This window comes from Ammospiza caudacuta, chromosome 9 (assembly GCF_027887145.1).
Source record: "Ammospiza caudacuta isolate bAmmCau1 chromosome 9, bAmmCau1.pri, whole genome shotgun sequence".
NCBI lineage: Eukaryota > Metazoa > Chordata > Aves > Passeriformes > Passerellidae > Ammospiza > Ammospiza caudacuta.
This window is the reverse complement of record NC_080601.1, coordinates 5,582,759-5,609,868: the sequence shown is the minus strand read 5'-3', so window position 1 is coordinate 5,609,868 and position 27,110 is coordinate 5,582,759. Positions and strand designations below refer to the sequence as shown.

General features: G+C 44.1%; 1 protein-coding gene across 2 annotated transcripts in view; it reads left to right on the top strand.

Moving 5' to 3' along the window:
* MCU (mitochondrial calcium uniporter) overlaps window positions 1–21,020 on the top strand; it is an 83,615-nt gene extending 62,595 nt beyond the window's left edge. Inside the window, exons 2-8 of one of the 2 annotated variants that reach the window (XM_058810311.1) lie at window positions 9,739–9,808; window positions 13,657–13,827; window positions 14,617–14,721; window positions 16,920–17,080; window positions 17,560–17,763; window positions 19,272–19,388; window positions 20,491–21,020. In XM_058810311.1, the coding sequence (XP_058666294.1) occupies window positions 9,739–9,808; window positions 13,657–13,827; window positions 14,617–14,721; window positions 16,920–17,080; window positions 17,560–17,763; window positions 19,272–19,388; window positions 20,491–20,607 (945 nt within the window). In that variant the 3' untranslated portion in view covers window positions 20,608–21,020. Of the gene's footprint in view, window positions 1–9,738; window positions 9,809–13,656; window positions 13,828–14,616; window positions 14,722–16,919; window positions 17,081–17,559; window positions 17,764–19,271; window positions 19,389–20,486 lie in introns of both variants that reach the window. The other variant, XM_058810312.1, reaches the window with a different exon arrangement.
* The last annotated feature ends 6,090 nt before the right edge of the window (window positions 21,021–27,110 follow it).

The following is a 27,110-nucleotide window of genomic DNA, read 5'->3' as shown; positions in this document are numbered from 1 at the left end:
GAGATGGAGCACCTCTGCTGTGAGGAAAAGCTGGGAGAATTGGGATTGTTCAGCCTGGGAGAATTGGGATTGTTCAGCCTGGGGAAGAAAGGCTTTGGGGTAACCTAATTGTGGCTTTCCAGTATGTGAAGGGAACCTACAGAAAGAGAGACTGTTTATGGGGGGAATGGCTTTAAACTGCCAGAGGGCAGGGTTAGAGGCAATATTCATCCCTGGGAGGGTGGGGAGGCTCTGGCACAGAGTGCCCAAAGAAGATGTGGCTGCCCCTGGATCCCTGGAGGTGTCCAAGGCCAGGTTGGGCAGGGCTTGGAGCAACCTGGGATAGTGGAAGGAGTCTCTGCCCATGGGAAGAGAGGCTGTAACAAGATGATCTTTAAGGTCCCTTCCCACCCAAACCATTCCAGGATTCTGTGACTCTGTGACCTCCCCCTCTCCCAAACAGACCAGGTGAGATGAGCAGGGAACAGCTGAACTGGGAAACCTTGGGGACTGAATTGAGCACACTAGTTAAGCATCAGGTTGACATTTAACGTGTTTGTGTTCTTCCTGGACGTTGTTGGTGTGTCAATAAAGATCTGCCTCTGCAGAGCACTGCCTTTCACTCCTGCTTTAACTTGTGCCAAGCTGCCTCTCCAGGCACGTACCGATGGCACACAGGAGGTGAGCATTGCACCATCTCCTCTCCCAGGGCACAGGAGGAGGGCAGTCCTGCAAAATAAGTAAAAGTGCATCGTTAACCAAAGGACATTAAACATTAACATATGGGGATATTAAGTTTGTGTGTAAGTATCCTTGAGCTGTGGTCTGGTAGCACAATGAAATTGAGTTCTTTAATGGCTTTAAACATTCATATATTTTTATTGGAATTTTTTTCTTTTCCTTCTGTTGCTCTAGTCTTGCCAGGGAACATAAGGGGTTTAGAAGCCAGAATTGCACAATAACAATCCTTATAGCAAGCAGCATATCCAGGGGGAGAATGTCAGGCATTTACCCTTAATCAACTGGAGGATTCTTCCAGGGCTTCATGAGATGTGTGTGGGAAGATGTGTGTAGCAGAAGGATTGATTTTTACTGTACTAATCTCACCTGGTGGTAAACTGCTGCAAACTGATTATAGAAGGCAGGGAAGAATGCCAAGTTGAACATCCTACTTTGGTATTTCTTCCTGGCCAGTGTGAATTGGCTGCAGGTATTTGTAGCCAAACTTAGGTTTTTGCTTAGGGACTGAACTTGTGAGAATCAGAATATCTATAAAGCTTTTCTGGTACTTCTGGGCAACACTCTTGAAGTTCCCTGCTAAGTGCCTCATAAAGGATTCAATCCTAAAGTGAGTTTGGCCTCTAGGCTCACCCTGTAAGGCTCATAATCCCAGAGAAGGAACCACTTTTTGTGGACTGCCTGGATGTGCCTTTGTGGGTACAGCCTCTTGCTGTCTCAGAGTACTTACCTTTCTATTCCACCACCTTTTGGACCAAACCCAGGTGTGAAGTTAGCCAGAGAGATGAGATTGTTTTGTGTTGTGCTTTCCTGCAGGGAGCTGATGGTGCAGGACTCCCCCAGCAGTGGGATGTGCTGTGGCTTGCAGGATGTTGTACCTCTCCATATCTGAGGCTGTGCAGATCCTCCCAAGCTGTGCATGTGCTGGCTCTGACTCCAAAGTCTGCACGAGCCTGCTGTGCCTTTCCACCAGTGAGGTTCCCTCCTTTCTGAGTTTATTTCCCTGGAAAACCAGTGGGAGTTGGCTGCTCCCCAGCACACACAGGCAGAAGGAATTCCCTTGCACTTGTGGGAGTCTCACTCTGTAACTCTGCTCATTGTTTCATTCTTGGTGCTGGGAGTGCAGGGATGTCAGGGAGGCGCTGGTTCCTCCTCACTGGGAAACTCTTTTTCCACTGGGAGAAGAGGGGCAAGAGCTCTTGTTTGAAACTGGTTCTAACTGAGGCTAAAGGAGTTACCTAATGGGGTTGGTAAGTCCTAGAGGAAAAAAAATCAAACAAGAAAGCAAACAACAAAATAACAGCTGAGCTGCCCTGGGGAAATGGCTGAGGGGAATCCATCTGATGCCTTCTCTCTTGGTTATGCAGTTTTCAGCTGTGGGTGGCTGAGAGAGACAAAATCCCTGAAATTAGTGAGCTCAGAACTCACTGAGTTCTTCAAACCTTTTTTAAACAGTGGTTGACAGCCCCCTTAATTTTGAGAAGAGAGTTAGAAACCTTTTCAGTAAGATTCAAGTGATGAATCTGGAAATTAGGGAAAGGAGTTTAGCTCTCAGGTTTCAAAGCTGACAAGTTTAAATGCATCCTAGTGTTTTGTTTGAGTTCTATGTTTCAAGCCTTCAGGATTCAAAGGAATTAAAATTCTCAGGTTTTTTTTTCCCCAGTAACCATGAGGATTGTGTTAAAGAAGTGGAATCCAAACCATCCTGCTCCACTAAAGCAAAAATATTTTCATGGTGAAACTGTGATCTGGCATCACAAACGGTCAGGGAGAAGTTCCAGCCCCGTTTTGTGTTGTCTGTTGTGAAGGATGGGTGAAAGAGGGAGTGTGAGTGTCTGGTGTACCCTGCCTTAAGTTAGGAATTGGGTATTTCTCTGTAAATTGTTGGCACTTGCAATACAATTAAGAATATAGATTGAGAGAAGGTTTCGGGTTTTGATTTGGTTTTTAGGTAAGGGAGTAGTGGTGTGGATGGTGGCAAGGGAAGCACCTGTTCAAAGCAATGGATTCTGCCTGGCTGATGGGCTTAAGATGTCAGCTCAACTTTTTTCCCATTTATTACCTCCTCTTCCTTCTCTTGTCTCCCAGAGGCTCAATCACACCCATCAAATGCAGTGATGTTCCTGCTCAACAACAGTTCCTGCTGCAACTCCTCAGTTCAGTGTCTCCAGAGCAGCAGTAATGCCTGGGAGAAAGGCACAATGAAGGATGAGGAACAGTTACTTCATCCCTGCTTTTTCCCTTTTCTGCAGAGAATTAATCTCTTTCCTCCTTCCCCCTCCTCTTCCTGGACACTGTGGATTACCTGCTTCTTTTTAGGCAGATGGGCAAAGGAAGCAGGATGAGAAAGGAGTATTTATAGCTCACCTCCTGTTTATGTTCCCTTCCTAGCAGATATGCTAGAGTTTTGTACTAATGCTGGAAGAAGAGAAAATTCAGGCAGGAACGAGAGCTGAGGCAAATGAAGATCGTTTGCTAACACATAGGTCATACAAAGTGCTTCAAAACGTAAGGAATAACACTTCCCACATCTTGCTGGCATTGCCCTTTTTTGTGTGTCTGTCTGCAGCCTGATTTTAAAACACAGAAGAAAAAAATTCACGAAGAAAAGCACTGCAGTTCAGACGGGTTCTTGTTTGCTTGACCTTCATCCGCATGAAGCGCTGCCCTGTGGGGGCAGTGGGCGAAAAATGTTCTTTTTGGTGCAAAATCTGACCTCTTGAGTGGGATGGAGCAAGGGCGTGCTGTCAAAGAGAGAGAGAGGAATCAGTTCAAGCCAGTGGGATTTAATCAGACAAGTGTTGTTTGGGTCCTGGGAGACAGTTGAAAAAGGCAGCAGTTTGGACTTAGAGGAAATGGTGCTCAGAAGTGTTTGTCTTGTTGCTGTCACTACCAGGGCACAGCTCTTGGGTATAGGGGCATTCCCTCTCCAGCCAGATCCCTGGGGGTTTGCATGGATGCAGTGGGAGCTGTACCCTTCTGGGAGCAGGGGCTGTTCTATCACATCCCAGGCTACCAAACAGCAGCCGAAGGTATTTCTTCTGGGAAATTCTACACAGATGTATTGGCTGTGTGAATGTATCCAGAGGGAGTTTGCATGGATGAAGTAGGAGCTGTACCCTTGTAGGAACAGGGGCTGTTCTGTCACATCCCAGGCTCCCGAACAGCAGCCCAGACTATTTCTTCTGGGAAATACTACACAGATGTATTGGCTGTGTGAATGTATCCAGAGACCACAGCGAGAAGCTGGAGAACATCTTCCATAGAGGGCTGAAAATTCCTGGTAAAGTTGGGCTCAATTTCAAAAGAAGATGGAGATTTTTTTTTAATATTTGTCTCTCAAAGAGAGATCCTGGAAGTTGGGCAATGGTGTCCAGGCACCCCAGAAAGAAAAGAAGGGGGTGAGAGGTGCAGGCAGACATCTCCAGTGGCAGACAGGCCTGTTTTGGTCCCTTTGGAGGTGTCTGAGGAGGGCAGGGAGGACGCTGAGGAGGAATTAGCAGGAATTAGCTGAGGTTGGCACTGGCAGCAGGCAGGTCCCTCATGACGTGCTGCCATCTTCCCCTGGTCACCTGCTGCCCTCAGAGCCCTCAGTGAGGGACTGCTGCGGGCTGGCAAGGTCCTGTGAGTGCTCAGAGCCCCACACTGGCTCCTTTGTCAGAGGTTTTATTGACAGACTGGTTTGAGAGTCACTGGGTGGGGGGCCTGAGGCTGGGAGGGGTCTCTGTGGGGGCTGTGTGGGGTGTCATGGGGCTAAGGGGTCTCTGAAGGCCTTGTGGGGTGCTTGGGCCTGAGGGGTCTCTGTGAGGGCTGTGGGGTGTCATGGGGCTGAGGGGGTCTCTGATATCTGTGGGGTGTTATGGTGCTGAGGGTCTCTGATATCTGTGGGGTGTCACAGGGCTGAGGGATCTCTGATATCTGTGGGGTGTCTCAGGAGGCTGAGAGGTGTCTGGGGTTGAAGAGTCTCTGGTCTCTGTGGGGTGTCACAGGGCTGAGGAGTCTGTGGGGTGCCCAGGGGATGAGGGATCGCAGTGGGCAGTGCCTGAGGGGTTTCTGGGCAGAGTTGGATCCTGGATAAAGGGTTGGGTTAGGGGCAAAGTGTTCATTTCAGGCTGTTTCTTGATATTATCTGCTTTAATTGGCAGTAAATCAACTTTCCCTTAGTCCAGTCTGCTAAGCCAGTGAGCAGTGGTGACTGATCTCCCTGCCTTCATCCTTTTATCCTGTCCTGTTCCCAAGGAGCTTGGGAGCAGCTGGCTGTGCAGCTGGCCCCAGTCAATCCCTCACAGCTCAGTGTGCTTCAATCCAGGCAGAGCTTATGTGCTGTGCAAAACCACTGGCTGTGTTGGGAAGTCACACATCTCATCCCTCAGACAGCAGGTTTCTGGTCAGGGCAGAGCTTTGCCCTGAGACTCCTTTACTTTGCAAACAGCTGGTGTGAAGGGGAAGGAAAAGGTGAGGACAGAAGGGAACTTTGATAATTTAGGATCAAGGTACTGTGTTGAGTCTTTTTTTTGTTTGTTTGTTTTTTGGGTTTTTTTTTTTTTGTTTTGGTTGGGATTGAAAGCATTTGAAATGGTATTGAGATAGACTTAGATGTTTATTATTTTTATTTATATTATATTTATATATATTATATTTATATATATTATATTTATATTGTATTTTATTTATATTATTGTTTTTATTTAAAAGTTGTGAGTTCTACAGTATTTCACTAACAAGTTACACAAATGGCTTTGTATCTATCTCTACAAGGTCTTTTAAGGAAAAACTATCTAAGAAATAACACTTAAATTATTTTTACTTTTAGCTTAATAACTAATCACTCATGTCTTGTCAATGTGAACTTTTCTGTCTAATTACAAAATACTACTCAAACTCATGAAGAAGAAGGACTAGTTACTGCTTTAAAACTATTATCTTATATATATTCCTATATTTTAGAACTTTAAACTCCAAGTTCTCTACTGTGTGATATTACACACTTCTAATCAAACTACACACTCATAATCTTAGTTCTGTTATTCAATTTTGGAAGTCTTCTCCACAGCCTCAGGTCAAATGCTGTTATCTTTTGGGGGTCAGTGTTTGTCAGCACAGGGAGTCTGAAATTCTCAGCCTCCAGGATTCCAACATCCTGTTTAAGAGAGACCAGAATCTCTCAGGTAGAGTACAGGAGCAGGAATGAGCTCAAGGCAGATAAATGGAGCCCTTCAGCATGGTTGAGGTGGGTGGCTTGGGCTGCTGGGGCTGCTTGGGGAAGCTCACAGCAATTTTCACCACTCAGATTCCAGCCTGGAGGTTTTAGGGTAACCACTTTTAGAGCCAGGAAAGACATTCAGTGTTTCATGCAGCAGAAGTTGGGATAAAGGGGAAAATATTTGTTTCTTGTTGGAAAAGGTGAGCTGCTGTGGATCAGACTGAAGGCTGCCTCATATAAAGGAGGCCCCTGGTAATTTGTAAAATAGATGTGCCAGAAGCACTTGCAAACGTGTCTCTTCAATGCTTTACTTGTAGTAAGAAATTTTTATGCAGAGAATGCTCTGTTTTTCACTGAAGCTCTGCAGTTCTTGCTGCACTGGCACTCCAGGTAATGAGTTAGCAGCATGTTTTACTTGGGTTCTAGAGTCAGATGTTCACCTTTTTTCATGCTTGGGGTGTGGGGTTTTTTTTCCTGGTCAGCCTCTTTTCTGATTTTAATTAGTGTTTGGAGACTCAATCTCCTAAAGTTGTTAGTGTTCCATCATTGATAATTACATACCTGGAGAGCAGGACCTGCTCCCTCTTTTTCCATCATAGAGCACTCACTGGTAGCCAAAAGGTTGATTTTTTTCAGCAAGGCTTTGATAACTTTGTCACCCAGGTAGTGTTGAGAAAGCTACATTAGGACCTATGGAGATGCTGTTATTTGTGCCTTTGGGCTGGCTAATACAGACCTGGAGGAAGGATTAGTGTTAGGTAGAGGACTGGCACTTTTTTTCTCTTGCTCCTTTAATCATGTTGGGAGCGCAGCTGCTGCATAACCCTGAGCCTCTTAGCATGCATCTTACTGCAGATAAGGCAGGAAATGAAGGATCTGATGGATGTGGAATATGAATTCCTGCATGTGTTCCTGTGAGACCCAGAAAGTTATCCTAGTGCTTAAAGCTTTTTGCTTTTGTGGTCTGCCTTGGTGCTTTTCACACTCCCAAGAATTGCTTATTTTGGGAGGGGTGGACAAGCCTGTATGGACTAAAATTTGGGTGCAGTTATTGCACACTTGGTTGCTGAAGGGGGGTGGGCTCTTGCCTGTTTATCTGAGGAGCAGATCTGGTCAGTAAAGCTTGAAAGGGGTTCGTCTCTGTGCCCTGCACTGCTCTGATCCCCAGCTTCAGCCTTCTGACACCTTCCTGTATGAAGCTGTTGAGCTGCAGACATTGGGTAATGGGTTCAAACATTTCTCTCCATCTCAATGTTAAAACAACAGTCTCCCTTCAGGAATAGAAATGATGGATGGCTCTGTAAGCTCGTGCTAACCTTGGGTGACATACCATGACATCTTGGGCTCTGCTCTTTTTTGAGCTCATTTGTTCCTCTTTTTCCCTTCCTGCCAAGCAGAGACTGTTTTTGTTGATAAGGAATTGCACCAGCAGCACAGTTCAGAGCTGCAGGAGTGGCAGATACGAGTGTTTAACAGCATCTCTCCTGTAAAAGGTTCTGGCAGCACCTCTCCTGTAAATGTACACTGCTGGGGAGGGGAGTGTTCACAAACAGAGGGGTTCAGCGCATATTGGGATGCAAGAATTGTGCAAGGGGTTAAGTCTGGGGACACCTCGGGTTTTTGATGAGTCACCTAACATGCCCTGGTTTTTCCAACCTGTTTTGCCTTTTCCCTGTTTTGTTCTACAGGGCAGGAGGCTTCTGGAGTGAGCTTGTGTCTGTCAGATACTCGTAGCCTTAAGGCAAAGTATTTGCCTGTGCTACCTGATAATATCTTCCAGCTCCATGGTTGTTCTGCAGTAGGATAATGCTGGCTTTAGCAGGGTTTAGGATGTTCTGAGAACTGTGTTTTTGGGCTGCTGTCCACATCTGGTGGAAAAGCAGAGTCCTGCCGTGCAGTGTTTGGAAAATGAATTAATTATGTTGTGTAGAGAGGGAGAGTGAAGCAGTAAAAACCTCATGTCAGTGCTAGCTGTGCTGTGGGATCAGGTAAAACCTTTCTACAAACAGTCTTTGGGGTAGTGCTGTGTGACTGAGGAGGGTTTGTGTCTCACTGACTGAATTCTGCCCACTTGTTTTTGTATCTGATGCTATTTTTGGAAAGATTGAAATTCCCCTCCTGAGGTAAAAATTGGTTCTGAAAATTGATTTGCATGTGGCACCACATCTTATCCTTGAAGCTTCTGACTTTGTTAATAATATAACAGTAATGCCAAGACAACAGAGCTGGATTTGTACAGCATGTGGGATTGTAGCTGTGTTTTTCTCAGGTAGTTTTGAGTCTAAAACCTGGGTTTTTTCAAATGGGAGGGGTAATCCTGATTGCTCAACAGCAGCACATGCTGTCAGAGTCGAGAAGACTTGGTTATTTCACTTGTAAAAAAGCAAATTTGCCCTTTGGTTCCCAACATGCAAGTGTTTTTTACAACATTACTTTTGCTGAAGCATTCAGCTTCCTACTTGAGTTACAGCTGTTTGGTGCCCACTTATTTTCCTGTCTGATTTGACCCTGGGAAGCTGAAAATGCAGTTGAGAGGAGGCAAATTGAAAATGACTGATTTTTGTTGTCAAAATGAATAGAAATGAAATACAAATACAGCACATGTCACAGTGCATTTCTAGAGCTGTCAGTGCAGTGACCATCAGGGCCAAAGGTCCTGCTTTTGAGAAAGATCAGTGGAAACTATCCTTGGTTTGGATATCAGGCTTCAGAGCACAAGGCAAGTAGCAAGGTAACCTCATGAAATACAGAGGTCTGGACAATTTGGCAGAGAAATAATCAGCAACCTGGGTTTTGTTTGCAAACATCATTACAAGTTTATTAAAACAAGTCCTCCCTGTAAGATACCTTTATAAAAATGTAGGTTTGGCAGCCGTGTTTCAGCATTCAGCAAAGAAAAAGTATCCCAGACTGCAGGAATGTCCAAATTGGACAACAGCTGTTGCAAAATCCGAGGCTAGCCACTGAAATGTGAACCACCAGGGACAGGTGAGAGCTGGTGTTCCCCCTTACTGTGGTTTGCAGTTGGCCTGCTTTGTGCCAGAGCTGCAATTTCAGTGTTGGGGAAGGATTAGTAAATAACCAGTGTAATATAATGTTAAAAATAGACTTTAAATCACTCTGTTTGTAGATTTTCATGGGCGAATGAGTCTCTTGCTAAGTTTGCAGAACATGCAAACCCATTCATGTGCTTTCTTCCTGTTGGGCTGTTGTTATTTTTTATTTTTATAGCTCAGTATTACAATTATTGCTTTTTATGTTGGAACAATTTGTTCTTCTATGCACAGGCATGTTTATTGCTGTATGTCTGAGTTCAACTTCTCTCTGTAAGGACATGAGAAAAGTAATGTTGGCATGGAAAGCAACCAAAGAGAATGATCCTGTTAATCCACAACTCTAAACATCTATCCTGGTTATGCAAAAAACTTCTTTTTGTAACCTTTAAAGACTTGTGCTTTGCTATGATTTCTACTGTGTGTCTGTGTAGTCAGCTAAATGGATTCCTTAAAACTGCTTGACTGGGTGGCTTTAAAAATCCGTGTCACATTAGGGAAAACAAACCACGAGTGTTCTGTTCCAGACTCCCAGCTACCTGTGTGCAGAGTGAGGTGTGTGGAGGTGAACTTGGCTGCGGGGGGAATCCCTGCGGGGTGACAGATGGGAAGGGAAGAGGCTGTTCCTGACAGGCGCTCCGGCTTTGTGGCCGCTCCTGCGGACGGAGGAAGGGCCCGGCGCGGGCACTGGGGAGGGGCACGGAGATGGAGGAGGCCGGATCCTGCCCGACTCTGAACATTTGTCCTTTTCCCCGTGTTTTCCAGGTGCACCAGCGGCTGTCTCCTTGGCAGAGCGTGAGAGTGGTATATTGCAGTACCGTAGTGCCCTCTGATGGTGAGTACACACCAGTTCCTGCCTCGCTTGGACTTCCCCAACTCACGTTTCATTCCCTGCCCCCTTTTCTGGTGGAGGCTTCTTTGGCTGGGCACCAATCCAGTTTGGAGCTAAGGAAGTGACAGAGAGAACAAAGTCAGGAAGCATTAAGGCAACGGGCAGCTTTTCTATGAACTGTCCTTACCAAACTGGACAGGCTTTGTAAAGAAACATGGAATTGCATGCAACTGTCCAAGTCTCTTTGCCAGCCTTCTTTCTGATGTAGCTGTGAGGTGTGTATGACCCCTGCCCTTCAGGGTGCTCTCCTTCCTGGAGGGAGCTGCCAGAGGCTGGAGCCAGGCTCTGACCAGTGGTGCCAAGAAACTGATGCACAGGAAATTCTACCTGAACATGAGGAAAATCTCCTGTGCACTGGAACAGATATCCCAGGGAGGCTGTGGAGTCTCCCTCACTGGGGGTTCTCCAGAACCATCTGGACACAATCCTGTGCCATGTGCTCTGGGATGTCCCTGCTTGAGCAGGGAGGTGGCACCAGAAGAATCACTGTGGTCCCTTCAGCCTGACCCTACCTGCCCCCTAAAGTTCATTTATGTAACAAAAGTGCAGTTCAGCTCCATGCCACAATAGTCAAAAGCATCATTTACTACAGTAAATAAGCTTTGAAGCCAAGGCAATATTATTCCTTTATTTAAATTCTGGGACAGCTCAGGCATGAAGCTTTTTTGATAAGGTTGTCAGAGCACAAAGCAAAAGGATGCACTGGTGGAACTGTAAAACTCTCAGCCATAATGCTAAGAGTAAAGGAGCAGCTTTCAGCTGCTTAACATCTGCATTCTGTGCACAGGGAGTGGAACTGACAGACTGGGCATGGAGTGGATCCTCTCCTTGTTAAGTCTTGTTAATAAGGTCTGAAAGCTAATAAATGAAGGGTTCCTGCTTCCCCTGCCAGGATAACAAGTTTGCAAGACAAAGAGAACATGACTGCTCTGCAGAGCTTACATGAAAACCTGGCAGCTTAAACAGGTAGAAGTGAGAGGGTGTGTAAGGTTGAGAAGAAATCTGCCTGTGCTGATTTGATTTTACTTTTCCTCATGTTGTGCTTGAATAATTCTCTCATTATTTCTTCCTATAACTTTGTCTTTACCAGTAGCCAATGTTCAACACTGACTTCTTTGGCCACACTTTTTTCTTATACTGTACTTCATTTTGACCTCATTTGTTGCTCAATTTGATCTTAGGTGAAAATAGAAATATTAAAAAAAAAAAAATACCCATGACGTCTTGCTGGTGCACATATGATTGAGTCAAAACTTTGTGGCACTTGGTTGGAACTCATGCCTCAAAGCAACCCCACATTTAATACAGCATGTAAAGCTTTTCAAATCCCCCACAGTCTCATTTAGCACCATTCCTGGCCAGGCTGTAGGTGACTGTAAATGTAAGTGCAGCACACTTGTATAAAATTAATTTCTTTTACTTGTCCCATTCCTTTAAATCCTGGCTTAAAATTTAGCTAGGGGAAGATTAGCTGAAACCTTAGCACTGTAATTAGAGAGGTGCCAAATGCTTTGTCCCCTTAGTAACTTGTGAAGTAGATGCAGAAGACACACAGGGCTGTGGGAGAGAAGAGTGAGGCAGCCATATCACAGGGACTTGTTAATGACTTCTACTGGAGCTGCCTGCTGCTGTCTGTTAGGTTTGTGTTGTTGTGTCCTTCAGATTTCCTTCTTTTCTTTGCCTCTTCCCTCTTCAATGCAGTAAAAATCTGACCAGCATTGCTTATGTGGGAGGTGGTGAGAGGATCAACCTGCAGTCATGGACTTTCCCCACCAGTGAATTAAGCTAGGAAATTACTTTTACAAGGTTTTTGCAAGGAAAACATAAAGCAGCTGCTTTAATTTACAGGCTTATGGACCCTGTCTTTTGAAGGGAAATAATTTAGTCTTTAATACTTCACCTAAGCTGGAAATCCCAGTGAAAGGCTTTGTTTGTGCTCCTAATGCTGATGACTCCTAAAATGCAGCAGGGCTGTTCCTGGCAGGCACTTCCCTCCAGAGCTGGCAGTCCTGGAGCTCTGGTTGTGTTGTGGTACTGATGGGGATATGTGGAAAAAGTGTAAATGCAAACATTGTTCTGTCTTCTTCTCTGCAAAAAATCTGCCTCACTGCCTGTGTGATCCAGGTAGCATTTTAAATGTAAAGAAAACCTGATAGCTGGTGTCATAACAGCTGCTGCTAAGGAGCTCTAAATTCTGTCTGGCAGTCCAAATATGTTAGCACTTTGCTTTATTTCTTTCCAGTAAATATCTGATTCTTGTCTCTGAAGCCTGCACTTCAAAACACTAAAGCTACTAAAATCCTGTCAGATGTCTGAGTCTTGAGAGCAGGCATTGATAGGTTTTCAAATGCTGGGGCCTCTTAGGATGCTTTAGTTGTTTTAGGTGACCATACTTGGCTGCTTCCATCTAGTCTTTAAGGACTTGAAGGCAGCAATCCCTTGCAAGAGGGAAAAAGCTTTTTTTATGCTTGATTCATTTCATGAAGGTGTGTGATAGTTAAGAATGAGAAGAGAATTCTTCTAGCTTTGTACAAATGCACTTGGTAAATCCTTTCTCAATATCCACAATCCCCCATTTTTGGAAATACGTGTTGCCCCAGGACTTGTCCCCATAGTTCTCTTTGCTGGTTAAAATAAAATTATTTGCCTTTATTTCTACTTCTGTTAACTTTTTGACTGGCTGGTTTTGATAATAGCTGTTTAAAATGACTTAGCATGTCAGTGCATGAGTTCAGTGGGTTTAAGGAGACAGGAGTTGACCAGAACTACAACAGGTTGGGATATTGAGGCAGATGAATTGTGGGTGGGTGTGACTGCACCATCCTTGAGACACAGAAATGCTCTAAGCAATAAAAAACCCTGTGTGTTTTTATATATGAAACACACCTATAAAAGCAAATCCTTTTGAGGTGTGCTGTTATATCTTAGCAACTACCTCACTTGAGGACAGTTATGACTGTGATTCAGTAAAGGGCTTAGGGAATATGAACTTTTGACTTCTCTTTTCTATGTATGGATCTCACGAAGTACACGGGGCAGGTTGTGGCAGTAAAATAATAAGCAGCCTACAGCTCATACCGGTCACTACCATTGATTTTAGAATTACAGAAATCCTCAAGAATGCCCTCAGAAAAGCTTTTGGCAGCACCAAAGAAATGGAAAAATCTTGTTTTATCTACACCTAAGTAGTAATGCCTGTCTGGCGAAGTACAAAGCATATTGATCCCATGAATTTTAGATTAAATGACCTTGAAGCCTAAACTCAGAGTGCTGTTCTGCTACAGCCTCATGCTCCTGACTGCTTTCTTACATGTTTTGCCTCAGGACAAGGAGGAAGAAACCAGAACTAAACAAGAATATAAACATTTGAAGCGGGTCCTTCCTTGATGTTTCCTAATAGACACAATCTGCCTTTGTCTCCTGAGCTATAAATCCTGCTGTAAACAGCAATGTTTTGTCTTCCATAGTCTAAAATGCTTTTATTCTCAAAACCTAACCAAAACATACTGTGCTGCCATGTTATGGCTTTTAGATATCATGTTGTCTTTAGAACAAAGGTGGCTGTGTTTAGAGTAAGTAACTTTCACAAAGTACAGAAAAATACTGCCAAGTTACTGGAGTGAGAATCTCTGCTATACCTCCATTTTTCTTTGGCCACATCTCTTGAGAAAGCTGCAAGTTTAATGTGTTATATTCAGATTGTAATCAGGCTTGCCTCTTCTCCGTGGAACAAGTAGAGCAGATCTGTTACCTTGTGACAATGACTTGTTGTTGGTGGTGTTTCTCTGCAGAAGTGACGGTGGTGTACCAGAACGGGCTGCCTGTGATTTCTGTCAGTCTCCCGTCGCGGCGCGAGCGCTGCCAGTTCACCCTGAAGCCCATCTCAGACTCTGTCGGGGTGTTCTTGCAACAGCTGCGAGCAGAGGACAGAGGCATTGATCGGGTTGCAATCTACTCAGCAGGTACTCTTGTTTACAAACTGATTGATTTACTTGCCTGCCAGCTGTCTGCATCCAGCCTTTTGCTTTTGGAGTGGAAGTTCGCTGTAGTGTGAGTTCTCTGACCTTCTGAAAGAGCAGAATGTAGAAATGCTATTCCTAGAGTTAGAATATTGTGTAGCCAGTGCTGCCAAGGAAATCAGTCCTAATGGAGATGTTTTCTGGTGAGTTCCCTACTATTTAATAGGAAAGATACAAGCTGTGCAACCTACAGAGAGGTTCAAATCGACTTATAAAGGAATTGGGTGTGGAAGATGTACATGGGAAACAGTATCCTGCTTTAGCAATGACAACTCAGTCGTGTTTCACCTTTCCTTGTCCTGGCAAAAAGTATCATCCTTTACAAAGACTATTTACATTGTTATTGTAAATAGCTAAGAATTTAAAGTTATTTTGTAAACTCAAATTCCGTTTTGGCTTTAAGGGACTCTGCTCTTTGATTTTTGGTCATATGGCAAAGCACACCAAGAGATCAAGTTCATCTGAAGACTTCACTGTTTTTATTAAAGATTTCTATGTTTTTCTGTATGTTTGTACACTACTTTTATACTTTGGATGTACTATTTTTTCATAGTCCAATACTGTAAATTAAGAGATACATGCTTTGGTTTTCTGTAAATAATATTTACATTATTATATTTACAAAGAACAGAAACCAAACAGCTGGACTTGGGATGGTGTTACAACTTAGCCACAGCATGTTTAAGTTCTTTGTTCCTCCTGCTTAATGCATCATCTGTGTTTTCCTTACAGATGGCACACGTGTGGCCTCCTCCACAGGCATAGACCTGCTTCTGCTGGATGACTTCAAACTGATCATTAATGATGTCTCCTACCACGTCAGACCACCAAAGAGAGGTAAAGCAGCTTGCTTCTGCTCAGCCCTGGGAGTACATCTCAGTATTCAGTTCCCTGCTTCACTGCAACATGCTTATTAACTTGTTCAGGAGCATGGAGTGTTATTTCTAAAGGGAAACCTCCTGGTTTCTAATCCTGCCCTTGGAGCCCAATTTAGAGATATCCAAGTAATCAGAATAATCACTAATGAAAAGCAGATATTTCATTCTGTTCAAAGCTAGTGCCCCCAGCCCTCAAGAGAAATAAACAAAGAAATAGAATTCCTTTTCATTTGTAAGTTTTTCAAATTTTTTTATAATTACTGGAAACTATTTAATTTAACTTATTCTGAAGGAATGCAGTACAAGATGGGAATTAGATTGAAACTTAGATTGTCTGGTTTGAAAGAATAAATTGTTGCTTCCCCTGACAGCTAACATTGTTTCCATTTAAGTGTGGTACTTTGCAGATAATATTGCAAAATAAATATTGCAGATAAACCTCAAAACCCTGTTAGCTACCAAACAGTGAAATAAAGGAGACTGTGCCCTTAGAAGAGACAGGTAGGAGGGGTAGGGAAAGTAACCTATTTTGAGTCAATAAGAAAATCCATTTCAATAATAATCTTTGAACATGTGTGATTTTCAAGATGTGAAAACCTGCAGAGAGGCTTTTGAGACATTTTCAGTATTACTGGGGGAGGCAGGAACTCAGTGTTTTTATCTGCCCTCTTTCTTCCGGGCAGCTTCATAGCCTTCATAAAACACCAGGTTCTTGCATGCCTGTAGTTACCTCTGAAGATTTAAACAAGAGGGACATCTTGGGAAATGCTGTTTCTATTTGGCTCTTGGCTGACAGATGTGGGGGATTTTATTGTTCTGTTATTCTGGAGTTGGGAGTGCATTGTACTGGGTGAGATGGTATCTCCCCCCTTAATATAGAGTAGACTCACCTCTACTAGAGACGATTTTTTCCCCATCTCATCAAAAGCACCTTAGCAGAAGGTTCTCTGCTAAGACTGGATATCTAAACCACTGGGTACTACACACACAAAGTTACTCTACTGCTGTCACCCACTGTGTGCTGCTAGGTGAGCTCTGGGATCACCAAGGTTACAGGAAATTGTCTCCTAGGATGCACTTGCCAAGGAGATTTCTGTAGTTTGTGCTAAAATGAATGTGCCTGCAAATAGGCATTGAAATTAGTTCTGTCAAACTTTTCAGCTCTGGCTTTTGCATTTTTACAAGATCACCTCTAGTATTTGAGATTGGAAATGCCAGAATACTGTAATTTTAAATGAGTACTTCTTGATGTTTGCCTCAGTAGGAGCACATGGATTTTTCTTCGTAGGAGAACAGGAGCCCTTTAACTAGAATGAAATTATTTGCTTTGTGTGTCTTGGCACAGGCAACTGAGTCACTTTTTTTCCCTTGAGCTGCTGGTGTACTTTTTGAGTTGGTAAAATCATATTTTGATACCTTTAGGTACAAGTCCAAGGATGCTACAAAAATAATTTTTTTAATTTGATTAGTGTCAAAATATTTTGCTTTTATTTCAAACTTCTTTTTTTTTTCGATCTGGAAGACAATCCAATAGTCACAACTCCTTTAAGAACTGGTATCCTCTAGGAATCCTTTTTGAGTTGCAATGCAAGTATAAAGGTGTTTTTGAGTCGTGGCCCTGCTCTTGTTTCTAGATGCTGTGTGGGAGAGCTTCACTCCTTTGCAGGGAGCACAGCAAGGGGTGTTACCCACGGAGCATGGGAAACAATTCCTGGCACTGGCACTCTAAATGCTGCTGCTGAGGCTGTTGTGGGTCCCTAACCCACAATGTTCAGTTGCCATCACCAATAATTCTGGCTGCTGGTGGTCTGTATTCTGAATTCTGCCTGTGTCTTGACAGCTGGTGTGATGGATCATAGCTGGTTGAGTTTGTTTGTCTTGTATGTAAATATGAATCAGAAGCAGCTGTTGGATAATCTGGCCAGCTTTATAGGACACCTCTCTTCTCCTTTTTCTTATCAAATTTTAGGAATATCCAGTAGTAAGGCCCTTCTTTCAGGGGAAACACATTGTCTTAGAGTGCTGGAGCTCTTCCAAAGGCCTCTTTGTTGAGAAGATAGTTTTGTTCATTTCCAGTGCAGACTAATAGTGATACCCCAAGGGCCCATGAGCAGCCCTGTGGGCACAGTGTATAAAACAGCCTCTGTTTATCCCTAGAGCTCTTAAGCCATGAAAATGCCACGACGCTGAATGATGTGAAGACGTTGGTTCAGCAGTTGTACACAGCCTTGAGCATCGAGGAGCACCAGCTGAACAAGGAGAAGGAGCTGATAGGGAGACTAGAGCAATTGAAGGAGCAACTAGCACCTCTAGAAAAAGTAAGGAGTTTCTCAGTGTGTTGTATTTATCTTCCAAAGGCAGCCTGGATGGATTTCCAGGTTTTAATTGGGTCCCTGCCATGCTTCAAATAGTTTTAAGATCACTGAACCAAGTGTTTACCAAACCATGTCTGCTTCTGGTTTCTGTGGAAATATTTTGTTTCCTTGCTTCAAGCAGTTGGAAATGAGCTTGTTAGTAAATAAAAGCTGAGGCTAATGCAACAGAACATCTCTGAATATAGAGAAATAAATACTTCCCTGTGACATTCAGAGCATGCTCAGAGTAAGTATAGGTGACAGCACAGGTGATGGAAAAGAAGCTGAGGTTTGTTTGTATGTGCATCATGCATAATCAAATCATGTTTCAAACCACTTAATGTTGCTATTAATATAAGGGACTGATTTTGCATTATTATCTCTTAACAATATTAACATAATTACTTCTGAGACTGCAAGATGTGTGTTTCTGCCTTCTGCAGGTGCGGATGGAGCTCAGCAGGAAAGCAGAGAAGAGGACAACCTTGGTGTTGTGGGGAGGCCTGGCCTACATGGCCACTCAGTTTGGGATTCTGGCCCGCCTCACCTGGTGGGAATACTCTTGGGACATTATGGAACCTGTCACCTATTTCATCACCTATGGTAGTGCCATGGCAATGTACGCTTACTTCGTAATGACCCGCCAGGTAGGACTTGGTGTGCTGCTAATGACACTTCAGTAGAAGACTTTCCTGGGCTCTACTCACTAGAAAAATAGCAAAGTTGTGCCTGCTAGAAGCTGCTTTGCCCCTTCCTTGTCCTGTTGGAACCCAGATGTCACTTGTTTAATTTGTGCTGGCCAGGGAGGTGGTGTGTGGCCATAGGGTGTTCTCATGGTGGCCCTGGCTGGTTGTCTTACCAGAAATGCTTTTCTAATAGTGTTAGGTGGCTGCTGTAGCCACACAGATTCATCTGCTGGCAGATATGGTCAGTACAGACAGGTGTGGCTGCCTGAGATACCTTCTGGGCTTCAAGGAAGCCCACCCCTCTCACATGCCATGCTGGCCTTTTTAAGGAGCCCAAGGATGATTAGGCATCTTGTTGGAAATGCCTTTCACAGATCTGGCCTCCCATCCAGATGAAGAATCCGTCTCTGGATCCTTGTAAATGTGACAGATTCTCTATGGATTTTCTAGTGCATGTTTTTTTGTCTCATCAGTTCCTAATTCTGCCTAAATAATGAGGAAGGGAGGGCTCAAAGTGTCTCTGCTGTCACAGGGCCATCAGAACAGATGCTGCAGGTGTTCCAGCGTGGTGTCCCAAGGGTCTGTCAGCTACATCATTTCAGGGACAGTATTTATAGCAGTTTTTCTCCCTCAAACTTGTCAGTATGAAATGTTATTTGTTATTGTCTCTGCATGGAAGGATTTGCACACTGGGGACAGGAGGAAGGTGCTAGTAGCTCACTGTTGGAGTGTAACAAATGAGTAGAGAAGCAAATGTCTGACTTAGATGGGTCTGGCTGGGATGGAGTTAATGTTCTGCAGAGCAGCTGGTGTGGTGCAGTGTTTGGCACTTGTGACCAAGACAGCCTTGGTAACACAGTAGTGCTTTGGCTGTTGCTGAGCAGGGCTGGTACAGCATCAAGGCCTTCTGTGGTTTTGTTCTTCCCTGCTGTATCCCTCCCAACCCCCCTCTTCCCATCCCTGGGAACAGGGGGTGGGTGAGGTGTTGTGAGGGAACACATCTGGGACAGCTGCCCTGAACTGACCCAACTGATACTCCATGCCACATGATGTCGCATTTTGCAATAAATTGGGAGGGAGTTTCTCCAAAGCAGCTGTTGCTCAGAGCCTGGCTGGGCATTGGTCTGCTGGCAGGAGGTGGTGAGTGATTGCTTTTGCATCACTCTTATCTTGTTATGGGTTTTTTCCCTCAGTTACTAAACTGTCTTTAACTTTACACTTAAATCTTTCTTGTTTTTTTCCTACCTTTGGGTGCTTTCTCTGACCCAGCTGTGTTGCAGTGAGTGCTGGGTGGGGATTTAGCTGCTGGCAGGGGTCACCCTCCACTGTGTGAGCTTGGACCAGGCTTGTGCCTCCTGTCAGGAACTGGTCATTGTCCTAAAAACACCTGAGACACTGTGCTATGGCATCCAGTGCTGCCTTCCTGCTGTAGCTTTATTCCTATTTTCTCTCCTTTTTTTTCTCTTTAGGAATATGTTTATCCAGATGCCAGAGACAGACAGTACTTACTATTTTTCCATAAAGGAGCCAAAAAGACACGATTTGATCTAGAGAAATACAATCAACTCAAAGATGCAATTGCTCAGGTAACAACAATATTTCCAGAAACACAATAAAGAAATTACTGCTTGCTAGGTCTTCATTACTATTAATAGACACACCTCAAGCAAGAAGGACTGTATTTTAAGTTTTCAGGCCATTTTCCTGTCACAGCCATACTGCAATCATTAAATTGGCTTTGATATTACCAGGAATAGAAGTGGAAGTGTAAATCAACATGAAACCCGTATCAGTCTTTAAGGGCCTTTAAGAAACTGCTGGTAAATCTTGAGTTGCTTCAGACTCTTTATGCCTCAGAGGAGCCTAATTCAAGATTTCTTTTCTTCTCAGCTGCTACACACCAGATGGATTTAGTGAGGAATGAAGTCTTGCATCCATTCAGTTCAGGTCTTCCTGACATAGCACTTCAGTGCAGTCCTGGGAAATAATGTTCAGGAAATGTAGCTGTATTGTTTAAATCAGTGGGGGCAGATTTCTCAGACTCTGGAGACAGACACTCTTGACAGATTATCCATGTTGTGGGATCTGTTCAACAAAGGATAGAGATGTTTCCTTGTGTTTCTCAGAGCCTTATTGCAGAAGGATGATGTGAGCAGAAAAAGCAGAATTACCACATTATTTTTCACTGTTTTCTATCATCCTTTATTCCCTGAAAATGACAGTGTAAGATATCCAGGGCAAAACAAATTCTACCTCTGGAGAACAAATTACATAAGGAAGGACCCAAAGGTCTTTCTGGGGTTTCTTAAGCCATATTGAATGCAGATGCCATTGGATGGCCATGTTTTCCTGGAGCTTTTCTTCTAGAATCAATCATCCCTAATAATCTAGTTGGGATGTTGATTTGTTGGGGTTTCGTTGGCTTGTTTTAAAAAATATTTCAGTGAATTTATGAGGATCCAAATCTCCCCTACCCTATTCCTTAAGTGGCTGTGTGCAGACAAGTTCAGAGAATGGTTTTTGTAAATATGAGCTTTCAACTTTGTTTCACTCTTTGGGCAAATTCCTGCTGGACAGGGAAAAAACAAGGAAATATGGGAAAGCTTTTCTTTCTCTAAAGGGAAATGGTATTGGGGGAAGCTGTTTTGGGAGCTTGTGCTTTATAACATGTCCTTTACTTTTAGGCAGAATTGGACCTTAAGAGGCTTCGAGACCCACTGCAAGTTCATCTGCCCATCCAGCAAATTTCTGAAAAGGACTGATCAGCAAAGAAGCTCTGAACCCCAGCAAAAAACCTGTTCATAGCTCTTGCCTTTTTTAATTAAAGCATTGCAGGTGGAAGCTGGGACGTGGTGTGGGGGGTGGAGGGTTTTTACCTTTAATCAAGACAAAGGACTGTAAAGGGGGAAAATCTCTTAAATCTGAAGATGGGACATTGTGGAATGTTAGTTCTGAAAAGGGCTTGGCAAATAGTCACATTTTTAAAACTGTCAGAATGGAGATTGTGTACAAATACAGGATTGGGGGAGTTCATGAAGAGAATGTAATGCTGGGGTGTAGGGGTGTCTTCTTCCAGCTTTGCAGGGTCTGCCTCTTGATAGGACACCAGCAGCCTGCTTAGCTTTTTAAATTTTCCTTTACCTGATTCCAATCTTTCTTTCTGTCTTGAAAAAAAACAAAAGGAGAAAAAAAAATAAATGAACAAAGAATCCAAACCACCTGGAGCTCTGGCTGGTGATCAGAACTTGCACTCCACCGCCATTAACACGCACACTTCTGGTCAGACCTGGTCTCTTTTATAAAGTTACTACAAGACTGCTTTCTACTGGAAAACCGTGAGCTTCCCCTTCCCAGCCCACCCCCTGTGCTCCACTGACTTCCTCCTTTGCTTATTTGTAGCACGGATTGGTTGTAGCCCAGTGAGAGAAGGAATGAGTTTTCTTCTGGACATTTGATAATCGATGTTTTGGATTATTCCGGAATAACTCTCGAAATTTGCGTCCCAATGCCCTTGAGCTCCTCCTAGAAACCCATGGCAGCATTGCATGAGCGGTTTTTTATATTCTGTCTTAAGGCAGGGAGGTTCCCCTCTTCCTACCCCCAGTCTGAGAGCCACCTGGACTATGGAATTAGGGAGGCCTTAAAGGACTGCAGAACTGTTGCCAGAATCATGATTCCTGCTTTAAAATGAACAGTTTTGGAATATGGAATAATGAATCTTGATACTTGACTGCTTGTGTAACGGGATAGAAGGTTTCACATATTGTCAGAGCCTTTCCCTTGCCCAGAGGCTTTTTGAGAGCCTGGGGATCCTACAGTGCAAGAACAGAACTGCTTTGGTTCTGTAGCACTTTCCCCTGATCGAGTAGCTTTAAGTGAACTTTGTGTCCCCAGGTCAGAATTTCTTAGGAGTGGCTAATGACATCTCTTGTTCTTAGCTAAAAAGAAATAAAGGAAGGAAGGTCAACCCATTGCCCTCTCTCTTAGCCAAGGCTGGCTGCTTTCTAAGCAGATAAAACATCTCTTCATTCAGAGCAGGTCAGTCTGGTTTAGCACGCTGCTGATAAATGCTGTGGAGACAGGATGAAGGTGGGAGAAGGACACTAAGCTTTATATACAGAAAGGCTGGCTGCTTCTTTTTGATGTTTCACTACTACTCCTCACTGTGTCATGGAAAGAGGCTTCTGGGGTTTTTTTTGGAGAAACATGTTTTAAAAATATAGGAAAGAAAATAATTCAGTATTAACTAGATGCCAGGTGCCTTGCAGATGTGGAAACACAGCTGGGATTGCTGCCTCTTCTCACTCAGTGGCATGTTGGACCGAATGGGTGCATGTTTCTAGTTTTGTTTTTTTTTCTTCCCTCCCCCTTCTCCTCTGTCTTTCCATTTAATTACATTGTGTGATTATTTTTTATCTGTTTTATCATGTTTGTGTGATGAGTTTTAAAAGGAAAAAAAAGTGAACACAATCCTGTAGCTGAATCCTTGGTGTGTGTTTGGGATGAGGGAGGGAGCATGGAGAAAACAAAAAAAAAAAACCTGAACATGTGTAAAATCCTGTATCATTTATGAAATATGTATAAAAGAGCAATGTACTTCTGGAACAATAAATAACTATTCAATTTTTGAATCAGTGCTCTTGAATAATGTTATTTTCCCCAGCTGAGAAGAGAATATTCCCTGTGTGGCAGCTCTCTCCTGAGTTTCCTCCATTTCTTTTTGTTTAGGTTGTGTCTTCCTGACTGACCTTACCTCACTGAGGCCGTGGTGGTGCAGATAATAACTTTCCTGAAGAAGCCTGGATGGAGATGTGGCTGCCAGGCCTGGCTGCCTAACACAGGGATCTCAGGAGCAGTTGAGGTGGTGAGGCAGAGGTAGAGATACTTGGTCTAGAAAGATCTTCCTTTGTTTGGCCAGCATAGTAGCAGGATAAGAATATATATGGGCAGTAATGCCCAGCAACCCCAAAGAGGTACCTGTGGTGTCCATGTATTTCTGTATGCACTCAAGTGCTGTTTTGGAGAAAAACTGGAGTGTCAGACTTCAATTCCTTTCTGTCTGGGTCCTTGACTGGTTTGTTTTGTCATGGTGACACATGATTTGTTCATTACCTTTGGGAATCAGCAGAGTGTGCTTGGTCCTGACTTTATGGATTATTAGGATGAGATGTTTGGTGCAGGTTTCCATGGACTGCTCAAAAAAATTACCATCCATGATTAGCTAGTTTTTGAAAAAAACAACTCTTGTGTTTTTCAAAGCTGGAGGGGAAGGGCTGGAAGCTGTTTGTTGTCACCTGCCTTTAATCTCTGCTGACAGGCCTCCTTCCTCCAAGTAGCCCTGAGTCTGCTGCTGTCCCCAGGTGAGCTGCCCTTAGGTAAATTTTTTGGCTCACTTGCTAAGAATTCTTCCATTTTGGCATTCAGGAGAGCAGGAGACTTTGTCACATCTTAGCACCACCATTTCTATTTTGAAAATAAGTAGATACTGTTACAAAACTGTTCCTGCCCATGAATTACTGTTGTTCTAGAGATGGTGTGGGTTACACAAGTGAGGAGAGTGGCTACACTTGTGCCCTGAAATCCACAAGCCTCCCACTCCAATCTCAGTGCCTTGGAATGCTAAAACTGAAGGGAAGGGCAGGGTTTGTTTGCTCTCCTGATCCCTTATCTCGGCATCAGCACACACTCTTGCAGCAGCATTTCCCTTTGGGAGCCAGGGAGGTGATAGGGTCCTGTCCCCCTGGCAGCACTTGCAGAGCAGGCAGTGCTGCCTGAATTTCAATGTGCCACTGCATTCCTCAGCCCTGGTAAGGGAGAGGCAGCAGGGAGCATTGCAGTGCTCAGCTGCTGCTTTTTCTACTGATTTTTCATGCTTTTGATTAACCTCTTCTGTGATAAATGTATGGAAGTTGTGTTTCAAATAGATGTATGGAAGTTGGGGTTTTTATGGCTTTAGGTTAAATGTAATGTTCTCTTGAGGGTCTGTGTTTTTTAGTATAGAAAGCCCAAAACTCTTAGTATCTAGGGTTTTAACACATGACCAGTTCAAAGTTTCCTGGAGAACAGCATTAAGTTCCCTTTGCCACACCCATGAGGCTCTGCCTTGCAGGCCCCTCCAGGGAAGCTGTTCATGGCTCCTTTTTCCTGAAGAGCAAAGAAGAAACCCTTTTTCTTTCCCCCTGTAACCCTTCCTGCCTGGCAGGCAGCAGTGATGATCACCTTGCTGCAAGTTCTTGTGCTTCCATGTTGGCTTCAAGAGGGTTTGCATGAGGCTCTGAAGCTGCTCTTGGCTGTCAGACCATGGTACTGAGCCAGCCATGTGAAGCTGGCCAAGCTGCCCTGTCTTTGAGCCAGTGGACCAATTTCTTTTATATCCCCTGGGTTTTTTGTGTCTGTGGAGATAGAGAAGCAAGCTTCTTTCCTCTGTGCCCCATTGTATGACTTCATTTTCACTGAGGAAGGAGATTTTTATATCGTAAGTGTTCCTCTGCCAATCCTAAGAGATGCTAATTATTCTTTGAAAAAACCCATCAGGCTTATTTTCTTTACTGGCATTTAAAAGGATGAAAAGTAAAATCCAGTAATGAAAATTAGACTTGCAGTGCACCTAAGCCCTGAAGCAGGGGAGAACTGCTCTTAGGCTGTGCTGCTGTGGCTCTGAGGGCTCTTAAAAGATGACTTCTGCTTCTCTTTTTGCCCCTGATTGTTTTTACAGTTTTTGTGTGCTGTCTATGCCATCTGAAAATGGAGGAGCATGGAAAATAGGACTTTGGTTAGTAGGACATGTGGAAAAACACTCTCAAACACCAAGCTGTGCATCACAGTGCTCCACTCAGGGAAAGGAAACAACTGCTACTCTTAACTAGGAGTGATGTTACTGGGCTCTCAGTGCTGTACTTGTGAGGAGTTTGCTCACATTTCACTCAGCTTGTGCTCCCTCCCTGATCTCCACAGCCCTTCCCATGGCTCTGAGTGCTGGAACAAGTTGTTTACAGCAACCAGGCCTATCTCCAAGTCCTTGACTTCAGTGCAATCCATCTCAGCTGCCTGTCAGGGCTTATTGTGAACATGCATCCTCCAGTCAATCCCACACATGGAGCCTGTCCTGTGTGCCAGGCTCTCCTCCCTCCCTGCAGCAGGAAGTGCTGATTAGCTCTTCCTCCTGTTCCTTCTGGGCAGGTTGCAGGTTCCTGCACCCAGAGCTGTGCTTCACACACCTCCCAGGCATTGCTGTGTCCTGAGAGGTGGCTCTGACAAAACCCAGACCACTCAGCAAATGCCAAAGCATTTTTATTCATGAGTCCATTACAAACTGTATGAGGCTTTCCAGCCCAGCCAGTGCTTTGAAGAATTTGAGTTCCTTGTGTGAGGGTGGTAAAGCCCTGCAGAGATCTCTCTTCCACAAGAAGGGTGCTTGCCACCTGCAAAATGAGCATTTTTCTTGTGTTAAGAACAGATATGCACAGGCTTTGAAGCAGGTTTAGAAAATCCCTTTTGGGTACCAAAATAAAATCCCTGCCCTCTATTTTAATTTTGCCTTCCTTCTTCATATATTTTAAACAGTATCTGCAGCTTTTTAAAACAGATTCTAACTTGAAGCTGATTCTTTTTGGGGTGTTGGGTGCATCAGTCTTTGGGGTGCACATGTGGGGGTCAGAAACAATATATTTGCTGTAGAGTGCAGGTCCTAGAGAATGCCCTGTTGGAATTGTGTCTCTCCCACAGAGCATCTCCTTCCAGGGAGGTTTTTTCTTTGGTTTTTTTCTCTCCATTTATCCTCTCAGGGCTGTTACAGCTCCCTGAGGCATAGGTTGTTTGTGGGGGAATTGGAACTATGAGTATCACCCAAATTAACTTTCAAAGGGAGGCTGCTGATAGAAGAGTTGTCTCTGGTGCTTCTTCCCAGAAATGTTTAGAGGTAGTCTGGCTGTCTTCTCCAGCTTGAGACCACTTCTTCAATTAGATGTTATGATGATTTGGGATAGTGTCTTCTCTGGGAATGCTGGAGCACCTCCTGCTTTAATCCACTTTTGAGAACTTGATAGGGCCTGTAGGTGACACTTTTGAGGCTCCACTTTGCCATGCTGTAGTTCAGTTCTCTGTGTTAATTGGCAGCTGTCAGTCACTGCCACGTGCCTCTCAAAACCTTGTTGTAGCAGGCTCATCTAGCAGCTACAAAACAACAGCAGCTGGTGAGGGATGGTTCAGGGAGCTGTACACACCTGTGACACAAACAGAGCATTCCATTCAGGCTTGTCAGTTTTATTTACCTGGCATCATGAGTACGAACCAGCCTCTCAATGAAAGTGGCAAAATAGAAATTCCAGTGGCTTGCTGTATTATTCTCTGTTCAATTTTAGTTTCTCTTCTGGGAATTCACATAGTCACCTCTTGAGGGTTATCTGCCTTGATGGCTTTGTGTAGTGAATCTGTTCTCTTTTCCTGTTGTTGGACAAGCCTTTCTGGTACTGCACAGCTGTCAGCACAATAGAGCCACAAGAATTTTTTTTTTCCCTTATGGGAGCAATATCAGTAATTTATTTGGAGTTTTTTTGTTGTTCCTTAGAATCATTCACCACTGAAAGAAGACTCCTGTGCTGGGGTGGAGTAGAGCAGCTGCTGGGATTTGAAGCTTGGTGTCCTTTCATAGGCCAGGCTGCTGCAGAAATGCAGGATGCCAAGGCAATGGGGAGATTCCCACATTTGCCTGATTGTGTAATTACTGCAGGCTCAGCTGCACTCATTGCTGATGGAGAGCTCTTGGGGTGGGGTGAGGGTGAAGAACCCTTTCTGGGCTTGCTGTAGTTAAGAACACATTTCAGGGTGCTGCATCTAGAGCTTGTGGCTGTCACCTGTGACTCAGCCCAGTTTGGTTTGGGCTAGTCAGGAGAGGTCCTTAGAATACTCTGTTTTGCACCAAAATTAACTCCATAAAGTTGGGATTGATTTATTTTTTCAACCCAAGAGATTTGCGAGAACACTGCAGAAAAGTGTCTGTGTCTTTACTTGCCTTGATTGATAATCTCTCTGCAGTGGTCAGGTTGTGTGACCAGGAGTGGCAGGGGCCTGTGTGTAGCCTAGGAACAGCTCATTTCCCTGGGGGACACCAGTCTTTCAGTTTGACTGATGTTCCCATTGTAGCTCTGCTCCAGGCACTCCTCTGCAATCTGTGCTCGGAAGGATCAGTGCTGCTCCTTTGGCCACTATTTCCTGCAGTTAAGGCTCCTTAGCTGTGTTTTCTGCGTGGAGGCAGCCATGGAGTGGGACTTGTGGAAGGAGCACAGATAACAAGCACCCATCTGTTCTCC